Raw genomic sequence first — 13,691 nt, forward strand, 5'->3', positions numbered from 1 at the left:
TTATACTTAGGTTATTTTTAAGGTTAAAGTGTTTTGGCAACCTTTGTTTTCTGTCATATCTTTGTTACTATTGCTTATATCTTACTGTAACTTCCTAGAGTCTCCACTTCAATGTACACATGCAGCGCCAAACAAAGCAGTGTATGTAGTACTGAAAGAACAGGTTGTAGACCCTAGGCAAACTGGGGTTTCATGAATGTTGGACAAACAGGCGTGAAACTCAAGTTGGAAAGGAAATACCAATGTGGCTCCATATATATTACCTTTATTTCCTCCACATACATGATCATACGACATACAAATAGAATAAAGTGCTATACATATATATGTATTTACGCAATTACAGCTGTAGGGCTATAACCCGTACAAAAAGTAACAATTCAAATATGCATGTAATGTATTAACTAATAACTAATTCATTAAAACTAAGGAAAAATAGAATGTCGCGTGTTCAACAATTCGTATATTACTGTAGACTATTAGATAAATATCAAATTGCAAGAATATCGATATTAATTAATATTGTCATTACAAACTTGCTCATGCAGAGAGAGAGAGAGAGAGAGAGAGAGAGAGATCCGTATATATTTACAAAACATATATATAATTTCAAAATTTTAATTATTTTTATAGAGATGCAAACAAAAACAGGAGTTACAATATAGACACTTCGCAACACTGTAATTATTTGTTTAATCTAGTTATGTTCGCATTATACTATCACATAATTGAAAAAAAGTGTTTATTTACAGTGCATCTAGGTCATGTGGACAGGCAAATCAGGTAAAGCGATTCATTTGTATTACCCATTTCTACGAAAACGAAACAGGAAGAGGTAAAGATAATGCTTCTTCTGTTTACCAACATTGACTTAATTACAGCTCATTACATTCACACTGCATATAAAAGCCCTAAAATCGGACACTCATGCTTCGTCGTTCATTTTAAATGAAACATTTTAAATGAAACATAACCCCGAAACATTTCAATGACTTGCAAGTCTGTTGGCAGCATGCAAAGGCTTTCAAAATCATCAACGCCGAGCGATTGTGAAAGTTTCACCTATAAATTGGTTCTAGCCTTGTCGTTAGATGGGCAGAACAACAGAATGTGCTTAGCATTGTCTTTTGTCATCTGTTCGCATTTGATACAATTTGTAACGTATTTACGAGAGAAAAAACGACACAGAAGAACATAAGCAGAGGTATATTGAGCTTGCAAATAGCTATAAGTGCGACTAAATTGCCATAGATTACACGACTCATACGTAGATTGGACCAACAGAAACGGGCTTAAATCAGATTGAGAGAGAATGCGATTTTTCCACTCGAATTCGGCCGTTTTCTTGATAGCTGTCTTGATTTTTTTCAGGATAGATTATTGGGAAACTGTCTATTACCAATGTATTCATTGAGGTAATGTGCTAGATTGTATTTACCTAGTATTCTGTAAATATCAGGCATAAATCCACTTACTTTACAGGGTGTTGACATAAATGATATGAGTCTGACAATGAAGATTTCTTTCACTTTGAATTTTGTACTCAAAGTTGACCAAATAGTAATAGTTTTCTTTTTTCTATCAATTCCGCTATTGGGTGGATGTTAACACAACTCAATGCAACATCAGTCCTTGTAGATGTGAGGGCAGACTGGATACGTTTAATGCATTGTGTAATTTGGGGAAGTAGTTGTGTGTCCGTAATGCCATTCCATAATTCGCTTCCATATAACGGTTTAGGTAGAACGACTGACATGTATATCTGTTTACAAGTAAGGGGATGCAAACCATTTCTATGAATGCCACAATCAACTATACTAAAAAGACTTTCCCAATCAAACCGAGTCTGCAATTTTCACTATTTGCCTTGTTCTCGGTGCTTTCAAGAGATCTACTTTCCAGATTTTATAAAATTACTTCACAACAGTGGGTGTTAAGTGCTGTGTGGCGGCCGTAAAAAGTCGCCCCGACTTCATCTCAGTGTTGTTATATTTTCTGGTCCTTCGGGATCATTGATTTCAACTCATTTAGATTTGAAGATTGAATACTGTTTAAGCCGGTGCTAGAGGGCGTGGGCAGTGTTGCTTTTTCCATTTCTGCCCATGAACAGACTCAATCAAACCGAGTCTGCAATTTTCACTATTTGCCTTGTTCTCGGTGCTTTCGAGGGATCTACTTTCCAGATTTTATTTCTTAGTTTATAACAGCTCGTAGACATTTTTCAGCTAAATCTAAATCGTTGTTACAGGGTACACCTAGGCGGAGATAGCTATTAGTTTCGTCAATGTTTTCATCTCCCAGCTTCCACGTTCGAGTTGTTATGTATTATCGTTAAACACCATAGCGTTACATTTACTGGCGTTATAAAAGTAACGTTCCTTTTTCGCTCTGGTATTACAGATGTCAATGAGGGTATCTAGGCCATGTTTAACACCCAATAATATAACCATGTCATCAGCGGAGGTAGAATAACTGCATATTGTATTACCTCATTTGAAGCAGTACTGGCTTTTTCCAATTTTGTTCATCAAATCATTTATGAACACCAGATACAAGTACGGACTCATACACTGACCCTGACGTGTACCTTGTAAGATGGGAAACCAGTCAGACGTGTGACCATGTGATTTGACACAGCTAAAGCAATTATCAAAATATGACACATTTGCCTTATATATGAGCCGCGCCATGAGAAAACGAACATAGTGGCTTTGCGACCAGCATGGATCCAGACCAGCCTGCGCATCCGCGCAGTATGGTCAGGATCCATGCTGTTCGCTTTCAAAGCCTATTGGAATTAAAGATACTGTTAGCGAACAGCATGGATCCTGACCAGACTGCGCGGATACGCAGGCTGGTCTGGATCCATGCTGGTCGCAAAGCCACTATGTTCGTTTTCTCATGGCGCGGCTCATATCATAATATCAATACCCATTTTATACATTTTTACAAGCAATGATGAGATCCACATCCGGTCAAATGCTTGTTTGGCGTCTAGAAAGCACGCATATACTGTTGAATTATTTTCAAGTCCGTAATGGACACATCCTAACATAAAGAGGTCATAAGACAGTTGACCTTTTTCTGAAACCCACCTTGAGAAGAGTTTAATTGAAGATTTCCGTCTTGTTCGAGAAATATCAGTAAAAATTTTTCATAAAGTTTTAATACGACAGAACAAAGAGAAATCGCTCTATATCTGTTTGGGTCATTTTTCTTTTTGTTTCCACCTTTAAATATTAATATTTAATTATTCCTTTTTTCATTTCTGTAAGTGTGTGCGAAAAGTGAAACGTACTGTTAAAGAGTTTTGCGATTACCGTTATTAACAATGTTCCACCATACATAAGATAGTCATAAAAGATACTGTCGTAACCACTTGCTTTGCGTTTCTTGCATGAACGAAGAGCTTTCGTGACCAAATCATCAGTTATTAGATAGTTATTATTAGTGTGTTGGGATATGTTGGACATTATGACTTCAATCTGACTGTTAATATCGAAATCAACCTGACTGTTAATATCTACTCGATAGTTTTCGTAAAAAAAAAAAAAAAACAAAAAAAAAACGGGCTTTCGCTCGGCGAATAAAGTCTACTGAAGTAATTTTGCCATTCCGAGTTTATATCTTTTGGGCCATTGACTGTTACGCCATTGAAAAATATTTTGAACCCAGTGTTTAAATTATTTTTGTTTCTTCGCGTATTGATAAGTTTCCAAAATTGGTTACTGTCGCCTTATTATTATTATTATTATTATACCAGATTTATATAGCGCCTTTTCATGACAAACACTTCAAAGGCGCTTTACATATAGCTAACGCAGCCATACAGGGCGCGAAATTCTTCCTCTACTAGAACAGACACAGAGCGATCTGATCAGAGGGACAGAGTGAGATATAGCTCCCAGAACAGATAGAGAGAAATCCTTTTTAGATACAGTCTTGTCCGGCTAACTAAGCCTAGCTCTTTGCGAATCGACAGTCTGGTTCTTTAACGTGCCCGGTTGATAGCACCGATACACGCGGAGCCGTCTTTCCTGGGAAGAACCAGTACAGACCTCTTAGTTAGGTGGGAGACGCTCAAGAGCATCTCAGATTTTACATTGTGCCATTTATAACATTACGACTGTTCAGCTCATCATTTCCTTGTGGGTGTTTACGAGGAGATTTCCATAAAATTAATGAACAAATAATAGGACGTAGTGTAGAGACATTGAGCGCATATTTGAGACAAGTATCACGCACAAGTATTTCTACTGCTGTTGCACGAAACGTTAAAAATATATAATAATTTAACACTGAACTATAATGTCATACAAAAGTAAAATTTAAGACGTAAAACAACGTCTTTGGTAAATTACAAAATCAAGAACCCATACTTTCTTGTTTTTGAAGGTACAGCATAGAAATTTTGACCACCTGTATAAGTTTTAACAGATTTCAGTAGTTATCTTGAATACTCTTTACCATGACCAGACATGCTTGAAGGTGTGAATTGTCCGAGATGTTCTGTTTCAAGTGTACATTTCTTCAAGTAATAAAAAGGGTGATCCATATATTTATGCAGTTATTTCAAGAAGATATTTACGTCCTTGGTATTTTATACTATTTATTTAACAAATAATCAAGGCCTTCGCGTTGTTTATCGTCTAATTTACCACGGTTCAGAGTTCAGATGCGTAGGAATTGAACTACGAGGGCGTTAGCCCGAGTGGTTAAATACTGAAGCATCTGAACGATGAACAGTGGTAAATTAGACGATAAATCACAAGAAGGTCTTGATTGTTTTCATTCTGACATGCACGTTAATATATTTCAATAAATATTATGCTGGAATTCATTTACGAGAGGAGTAATGTATCGGACGTCAGGTGGCTAAAAATTGACGTCATAATGCTCTCTTACCGGTCCGTGCGTCAACCGTTGTTTATCGCAGGATATATTGCGTTTGATTTTCTTCTTTGTTTAACTGGAAATCAATTCGAGCCATGTTAGAATTTTTTTTAAATGACGTTTTAGAGTTATTAATCGTCTTTCCAAGTATATTTTATAAACGCTTATTATTCTTAACTTTTTAATGTTTTTATAATTTAACATTTAAAAACTGAAATTGTAACTTTCACAAACACACGAATAAAATATCAAATCCAGACATGTATTCTACGTATTTTTCATACGATTTTGTTAATTTTTTATTTACGTCTTTAGTCTTACATTTGTGTGGCATTATAGTTCAAGGTTAAATTATGCCAATTGGTATTTATTTATTTATTTGGGTTTTACGGCGCACCAACACAGTATAGGTTAATTGGTAATCTAATCTGCGAGTTTCACGCCTCTTTGTCCAACATTCATCAGACTGGCTGTTTGATTTGGGTCTGCAACAAATCATCAGCATCGTTATATTACCTCCTGTTTTACCAGTACTATACTAGTATATACACTTCTTTGTTTGGTGCGGAGTTTCCTTTTGATGCATCTTGCGGCAACTTCTGTACTTGTGTGAATTATTAGCAAAGATTTGAAAATGATTATTAATTATTGGTTCAACATAAATCTAAAACATGATGTAACTGTTTCCTTAATTTTTGTTATTTACGATCATTTATTCAGACTTTTAGCTCAAAAATAATTCGTTTTGTGAGAAGTTTTACGGAAGTGTTTGCACCCTTAACACTGTTTTGTCTTTGTTTTTGTTATTTTGTTTGTATCACTTTTTGTGTTCTAAGAAAAGCCATCAATTAATTTATTAAATATGAACTTATACATTGAAAATTATGCCTTTAGCTGAAGGCTATCTAAACGTTCGACCGACATATGTAAATTACTTCAAGGCAAGTAATGAATTTTGTTTTCCTGATGCATTTTACTTAAGTAATAAAGACTATTCAAGATGAGTACTGAAATCTGAAATAGCATTTACATTCAATACTAAATTACATTGCATGACATTTCGTCGAAACACGTTTGGTCGAACAGACAAATGGACGAAAAGACATTATGCCTAATGGCCATTATGCAGAATGCGACAATTAGTCGAAAAAATTAACAGGCCACGACAATAAAGTATTGTTAATTACTCAAATTAAACGATCAGTAAACGCCTAAAGGTGTTGCTTGTTGTTGATTCCCTAAAGTGTTGTTTTGGTCCTTTTGATTAGAAAGAATATTAATTAGACGAATTATGTTCACAAACGAGAAATCATAATCCGGCCTAACGACAGCAATAATTATAGACCATTACGAACTTATAGTAACATCGATCTATTGGAAAATCAATAATTTTGCCTATATAAACAAAGAAGGATAAAATTACTTAAACTTAAATAGAAAAGGACCTACTTGGAAATCTTGAATAGTCTTAATCGAGACTTAATGACCTACATTCTTGTTTTTGAAGGTGCAGCATAGAAATTTGGACCGCCTGTATAATTTTTAACAGATTTCAGTATAGTTATCTTGAATACTCTTTACCATGACCTACTCACCTAGATTTTTGTTTTCGAAGCTTTAGCAAAGAAATTTGTTCAAGCAAGCAATTAAACTTAGGTGAGCGATATAGGGCCATCATGGTCCTTTTGTCTTAGTTTCATAAGTTCTATATGTTATGTCTATATTCTCTTATCGTTTATCTCTCGTTCGGGTTCCTTGGTCATAATATGACGGCATTTTTTCAATAAGTCAATTAAAATAGCCGTCATCAACACATACGAAAATCATGGGTTATTACCTGTTTTACACACTTGTAAGTATTTACAGTTGTCCTACAGCTACAATAGCCCTACAGTTCTATCCTACTACGTGTCTGCATGTATAATGATATCAGACACCCTGTTAAAACTGTTTTGCTTAACTCGAACAAATTCCATTATAGTCTCATTGTTCACTAATTTAAGCGCTGCATTCTGTATTCTTTTTTATGTTGTACCCTTTCCAGCATGGCTTGCTATTCTTCTATCAACTGCTGGGGGATATTTCTGAGATCCAGTCCAGAATTAACTATTTCGTCTGATTCAACTCTCACCAATATTTTATCTCATGTAAATTCTCTGTCAAACCACGTTTCTTTCATTCATCTAAATGTTCAGACTATATAACACAAACTCGATATACTTTATACCGAACAGTCTGAATATGCAGGCACTCTTTGAAGCCTAGTTGAATGATTCTGTTGCATCCGAAAGCATAACATTGCCTTCGTTACAAAAATTTGAACGTAAAGATGGTGTTGGCACTGACATTGAAATTCATTGAAAGTGTTGATAAGTCATCGGATAGTTTTGAAGAAAATATGACTACTTTTTTATCTTTTCACGAGGTAGCTGGCGTAGTTTTACATAGCAGTCAAGTTTAACGTATGGTGGTGTCAAAGGTGAATAATCGACTAATAAACTATAAAGTCAAATACCTATATATATCTAAAATTGATACCAGTTCACATAGTAGAGTGATAGTGTTGTTTTGCATCGAAGGTCTAAAGTAACACTATAGAAATCAATAATATATTCAAAGCTAATATATAAGAAATACGGGAAGCAGCCCACCCAATGTTCGAAGAGATACATCCCTCCGTCAGCCGACTGTTATGTCAAAATCATTCTAAAGAGCAGTAATAACAAGTGAATGAAGTATTGCCATGCAATACAAGTCCCTTACTGGAAGGCACCTAATTTTTTTCTACTGCAGTATAACATAATGAACTGATATCTGTCAATGATGTATAAACAATATTGTACTATATATACAATATGTTATAACAAAACACTTGGATTAAAATTTGCATATACAAAAACCTACAGTTGCTTTCATATATAATTTGTTTGGCCAATTATAAAAAAGTTACGATGTAAGTTATTTATAGTAACAACAAAGGGAAATTAATCTTTAAAAAAAATTATTATAAGTCCATACAAAACGCTTTACCAGGTGAGATAGGTCAAAATACACCTAAAAATTCTCGATTTTTCCCTACGGCCAGTAATAAAAAAGTAACAATATAATCTATTTATAGTAAAAATAAAGGGACGTAATTCTAAAAACAAGGGTGCCTCATGGTGGTGAACATTTGTGCTAAGTTACATCAAAATCCCATGCATGAAGGAGAAATGCTCCGGAAAAAGTAATTCTTAAATTTAACCTTTGACCTCTTAAGTATGACCTTGACCTTAGACCTAGGGACTGGTTCTTGCGCATAACAATCCGTCTCATGGTGGTGAACATTTGTGCCAAGTTAAATCAAAATCCCTCCATGCATGAAGAAGAAATGCTCCGCACAAAGTCATTTTTGTATCTGACCTTTGGCCTCTAAGTGTGACCTTGACCTTAGACCTAGGGCCTGGGTTTTGCGCATGACATGTTGTCTCATCCAGAAAAATATTTGTGCCAACTGATATTTAAAGCATGTCTTGTTTGACAAAGTTATAGACTGGACAGGAAAAAAATCCTATTGACCTTTGATCTCAAAGTGTGACCTTGACCTTTAAGCTAGGGTTCTGGGTGTTGCGCATGACACGTCATCTCATCACGGGGAACGTTTGTGCCAAGTAATATAATAATCCCTTGATGGATGACAGATTTCTGGACTGGACAGGGAAAAAAACCGTATTAATGTTTGACCTCCAATTGTGACCTTGACCTTTGAGCTAGGGATCAGGGTTTTGCGCTTGACACGTCGTCTCATCATGGGAAAAATTTGTTCCAAGTAATATTCAAATCCCTTCATGGATGGCAGAGTTATAGACCGGACAGGAAAAAAGCCCTCTTGACATTTGACCCCCAATTGTGACCTTGACCTTTGAGCCAGGGATCCGTGTTTTACGCTTGACAAGTTGTCTTATCATGGGGAACATTTTTGCAAAGTGATATTAAAATCCCTTAATGAATGACAGAGTTATGGACCGGACATGAAACAGACACTGGTTCATGCAATGTTAACATTTGACTGCTAAGTGTGACCTTGATCTTTAAGCTAGGGGTCTGAAAACTGTGCATGACACATCGTCTTATTATGAGGTACATTTGTGCCAAGTAATATTAAAATCCCTTCACAGATGGGAGAGTTATGGAACGGACAGGAAAAAAACCCTGTTGACTTTTGACCTCCAACTGTGACCTCGACCTTTGAGCTAGGGGTCCAGGTTTTGCGTATGACACGTCGTCTCATCAGGGGGAACATTTGTACCAAGTTATATTAAAATCCCTTCATGGATGACAGAGTTATGGACCGGACACGAAATTGCGGACGGACGGAATGATGGAAAAGCGCATTCCTATAGTCTCAACCAGTAGGGGACTAATAATTTGCTGTAAATACGTGTAAATTTTCACGTTGAAGCCTCTGTCATATGATTTATTAGCAAGATGCAAAAATGATTATGATTGGTTCAACATAAATCTAAAACAGGATGTAACTGTTTACTTAATGTGTATAATTTATGTTATCTACGATCATTTATTCACACATTCAGTGCAAACATAATTTGTTTTGTCAGTAGTTTTATGGATATGTTTGCACTTTTAACACTGTCTTTTTTGTTTTGTTTACATCACTTTTATTGTTTTAAGAAAAACCACAAATAAATTTAGTAAAACTAACGCTGAAGCTGAAAAAATAGGCTTCATATGTTAAAGTTATAAAACTGAGTTCTGTTCTCCAGCAGCGGATCGATTCTTTTAAGTTCTATTATGAAAATGGCAAGACCGGTACCGAAATTCACTGCGCTTAAATTAATTAACTAAGGGGTTCAAAATATCAAGACGGTAATTCTAACTAACGTTGCCCAGACGCTACCTTTCCATATAAGTAAATAAAATTAATACGAAGGCACTACTCAACTGATATATACACTATGAATAATAAAATCCATAATAAAATTGATAAAAATGACTGAGAGTGATTGTAGGAATGTAGGAATATATGCACTGTTTAGCATATTATACATGCATTTCTAAATAGAAAATACTTTAAAAACAAATGATGTAAAGTACTCTATGTATGATGTTATCAGCTCTGATATGAAGCTTTTGTAGGTTGTTGGTTTAATCTCTAGCTGGAGTCCCATGTAGTTCTGGGAAAATTTATGCATAAAAGTAAATGGAGCCGCGGTCTTATCCTGCAGGGTATAAAAACTTGATTTCGCAGAATTTCTGTGATTCTGTGGTACCATGTATTGTGTTGGTGCGCTGTAAAACAAAATCAAAATTAAAATGAACCTCTGACCGAAATATGTAAACTACTTCAAGGATTGGCTTTTGTTCGCCTCAGCATTTTACGTCATGATTTATGCGCAATTAAATCAAAACAGCTCAAGCCGGATGTTTCATGTCTGTAACGTAAACAATATATCCATTGCTTACGTCAATTCTGATCAGCATGTACAGGTATATAAGGACTCAAACGTTTCAATTTCACAAATAAATCTGCGATCAGCAACATAAATTAAGGTAAGACAATTTCCGTTAATCAAAAGGAATAACATCACTTGCAACCGTTTTCAAAACTGTTTCATAATTAAAAAGAAATATTTTCATTACTAAAAACTATTTTGAAATAAATCATTCACAATGTAACGTTTGTAAATTTCAGACAAGATGGTGCCTTTACGAGATATAATTGTTGTTGTCCTGTCAGTGTATTACAGTGTGAACATTTGCTTTGGTTACCGTAAGTAAAAACAAACACATATGTATATTATTTCAAATAAATTAGATATATCCTATTTTCTGTCCAGTTCGCCAGAAGCCAACATATTGCAAGAATAAAAAAATAATTGCAAGTTGTAAAAGCCGTTCGTCACGCGTCTGAATCGGTATCCAATTTCCAATCTGTCTATACATACGATGGAGACATGTGGAGATCATCCCATGCAAATGTAAATTGTATTCCTATTATATTTAAGACATACATTGTATGTCAGTGCAAATTGTGCTCCTATTATATTTAAACGCATTGTATGTAACAATCTAATTCAGTAGAATGCATTTAAATAATGTATTATTTCTCTGTGTATGTGTGTTCGTGTTGTATACGCATATTGCTGATCATGCAAGAGCAGGTTCGTTGTATTCCTGATCAAAGTTGGCTATGTATTTTATCTTGTAAGCCAGTGTTAGAAAGACATATGAGACCATATGTTGGCCGTTAAAAGCATTGCATAATAAATAATTGCAAATTATTTCAGATTCATGCAAAGATCTTAAACAGTATAATACAAACCTTCAAAGTGGAGAATATTTGATGTACAACGGCAAAGGTCAGACATACAAAGCATTTTGCGAATTCCACGGGACTTACGGATACATGTTCATCTCTAAAAATGCTGGCGTCGAAATCAAGCTGGACCTGATAAATCCTGACACCCATGAGGTTCTTGTGAGACATGCGCGCTCCAACGGGAAGCAATACGATACCAATATGAGACAAATATCTTCAAAGTATTCAGTACCGTTAAGTATTCAATATAGCAAATATGTCAATTATGCCCGTCCACTTAACTCTAATACAATGGGACCATTTCTTTATTTAGGGTTTCTGCCTCGATCTATTGCAAATCAAAAGTCGAAACAAGGTTACAGTGCCAATGGAAAGGATTTCACGTTTACAAATTGCGACAGAAATCCTAACAGTTATTTGGCTTTCTTTTTTAACCCAAGTAACGGAAATCCAACCAACTATCATTTGCGCTGCTGTTACAGTAAGCTCATGCAGGACTGGATAAACGAAGGTCAAACAGCGCCAAACAAAAGAGAAAGTCATCTTCCCCAAAGCTACTTCTTCCAGTTTGAAATGCACATGGGCGGTTGTGGTGGATATGCAATCAATGGGTATAACAAATTAAGCAACATTTGCGGAGCAGCGTTGGGCATGCGCTTCAGTAAGTACAATGACTATTTTTTAACTCATCAGTACGTCATATATAACGGTCAAGCTGTTTCATTTCAGAAAAAAGTAGCTAATAGTATTTGAAAGTTTGATCAAAAGACAGTTTACTGCAAAATCAAATTTCGTTTAGGTTTTGACTCGGCACGACTGCTTATTCGACTGCTTATTCGATTTATTTGTTATAGTGTTTTAATATATCACATTCTCCTTTTAATCATACCATCTGGATACGTGCAGTCTTGACTTCATTCAGATATTAGCAAAATAACAAAAGGCGGTTTAGCTGGGGCTGAGGGTCTGTATGTTTGTGGTTTTTTTTCCTCGGTTATTTGGCATAATATCTTAATCTTTTCTTTTTTCAGGTCTCTAAGCTGGATGAACAGTGTTGAAAATATTTTGCTGTGCAAATTGTGGTGTGTTTTCTGTGTTTGTCTTACTACAACAGACGTTAGAGTCAATATGTTTATACATGTATTATGGTGTATCTGTTATAATAAATAAATAATAAAAAATATATATATGTAGGCTACATTACAGCAGTGTTTGTATAACAAAATCATCGCTAATTTATTCTTTTTTAATGTAGAAAAGCCAATAATTTCAAAAATGTCAAAGTAAAACGAATTTAGACACGCTGTCGTAACAAAATTTATCTATATACATAATTTTATCACCAAATTGCGTCATACTTCACCGTGGTCCAGTGGTTAGCGTACATGCTTTCCATGCGCGAGGTCCGAGTTCGAATATTGTCAGATGCTTGTCACATATTTTTTTTTGCTTATGCCCATTTTTTTTTTTTTTTTTGATATTTATCACAATTTTTGCAATTATTGGAACAGAAATCAATAATGTGTATAGTTAATCAATGTTCTGCCTATAAATTTTGAACAAAAAATTCGAAGCCATGGAAAAGCATATATCGATATTACTTATCTCCCCTCCCTTCCACAGTCTTTCACATATATTGCAACTACTTTCTCAAAAGATCAATTCATTGACTAGAGTTTTACACTTGGAAAAATATGTTGGTTATATCCTTGAGAGGCCCTAACTACGATGCCTATCGAGCTAAGAATTAACCTTAATCATATTCAAAACAGGCCCCAGACTGTTAGGAGTTAGGTAAATTAAATTGGATTTCTTGAATTTCGACTAAGAGTGTTTGTGTTATAGATAAAATTCTGGTCAAGAACTTTTTAGAATGAATTTGAAATAAGAATTTTACATGTAAATGGTTGTTTGTCATTCTCACATACAAGAGTTTTACCATAGCTGTATTAGTGGGTCACAAGTTGTCCTAAAAGAGTGTCATTTGACAATAATGGCATTTGAAAGAATTGAAATAGTCAGTGTTTAGGATAACAGGATTATGTAAATTCCGGTATCTATACTACAAAAGAATATCGGAAGAACATGAGGTTGAGCGTGATGTTACGCAGGCTTAATGTGTAAATTGTTGTGTGTGTGTGTGGTTTTTTTTTTTGGTCGTTTTTAAAAACCATTTGTAACAAATGAACTGAAAAGAAACTGTGCATTCCCGGATTCAGAAATTGTATTAGAGAAACAAGTTGCCATCAAAGGCATGATCGTTGAGGCGCATAGCGCCAAGTGTAGGTATGTACCGAAGAGGGTATACTGAACAGTTTTAAATATTAGTACGTATGTAATTGGTGGCCTACTGGAACTGATGATAAACCCGGACAGATGATAAAGTCGACCGCCTTGGAATTATTCGATTGCAATCGGTTATTTATATAATTGAACACACCATCTAATAGCAACCACTTACAACACCAACTGGTGTAAA

The 13,691-nt window shown here is 35.1% G+C and overlaps 1 protein-coding gene across 1 annotated transcript; it reads left to right on the forward strand.

The window, feature by feature from the left end:
• Positions 1–10,328: 10,328 nt before the first annotated feature.
• LOC123535006 (uncharacterized) lies at positions 10,329–12,415 on the forward strand. Its single transcript, XM_045317516.2, has 4 exons — positions 10,329–10,443; positions 10,586–10,663; positions 11,181–11,873; positions 12,244–12,415. Exons 2-4 carry the CDS (start codon positions 10,591–10,593, stop codon positions 12,249–12,251), a joined length of 774 nt encoding a protein of 257 aa, XP_045173451.1. The 5' UTR covers positions 10,329–10,443; positions 10,586–10,590; the 3' UTR covers positions 12,252–12,415.
• The last annotated feature ends 1,276 nt before the right edge of the window (positions 12,416–13,691 follow it).

The sequence above is a fragment of the Mercenaria mercenaria genome, chromosome 12 (assembly GCF_021730395.1).
Source record: "Mercenaria mercenaria strain notata chromosome 12, MADL_Memer_1, whole genome shotgun sequence".
In the NCBI taxonomy this organism is placed as follows: Eukaryota; Metazoa; Mollusca; class Bivalvia; order Venerida; family Veneridae; genus Mercenaria; species Mercenaria mercenaria.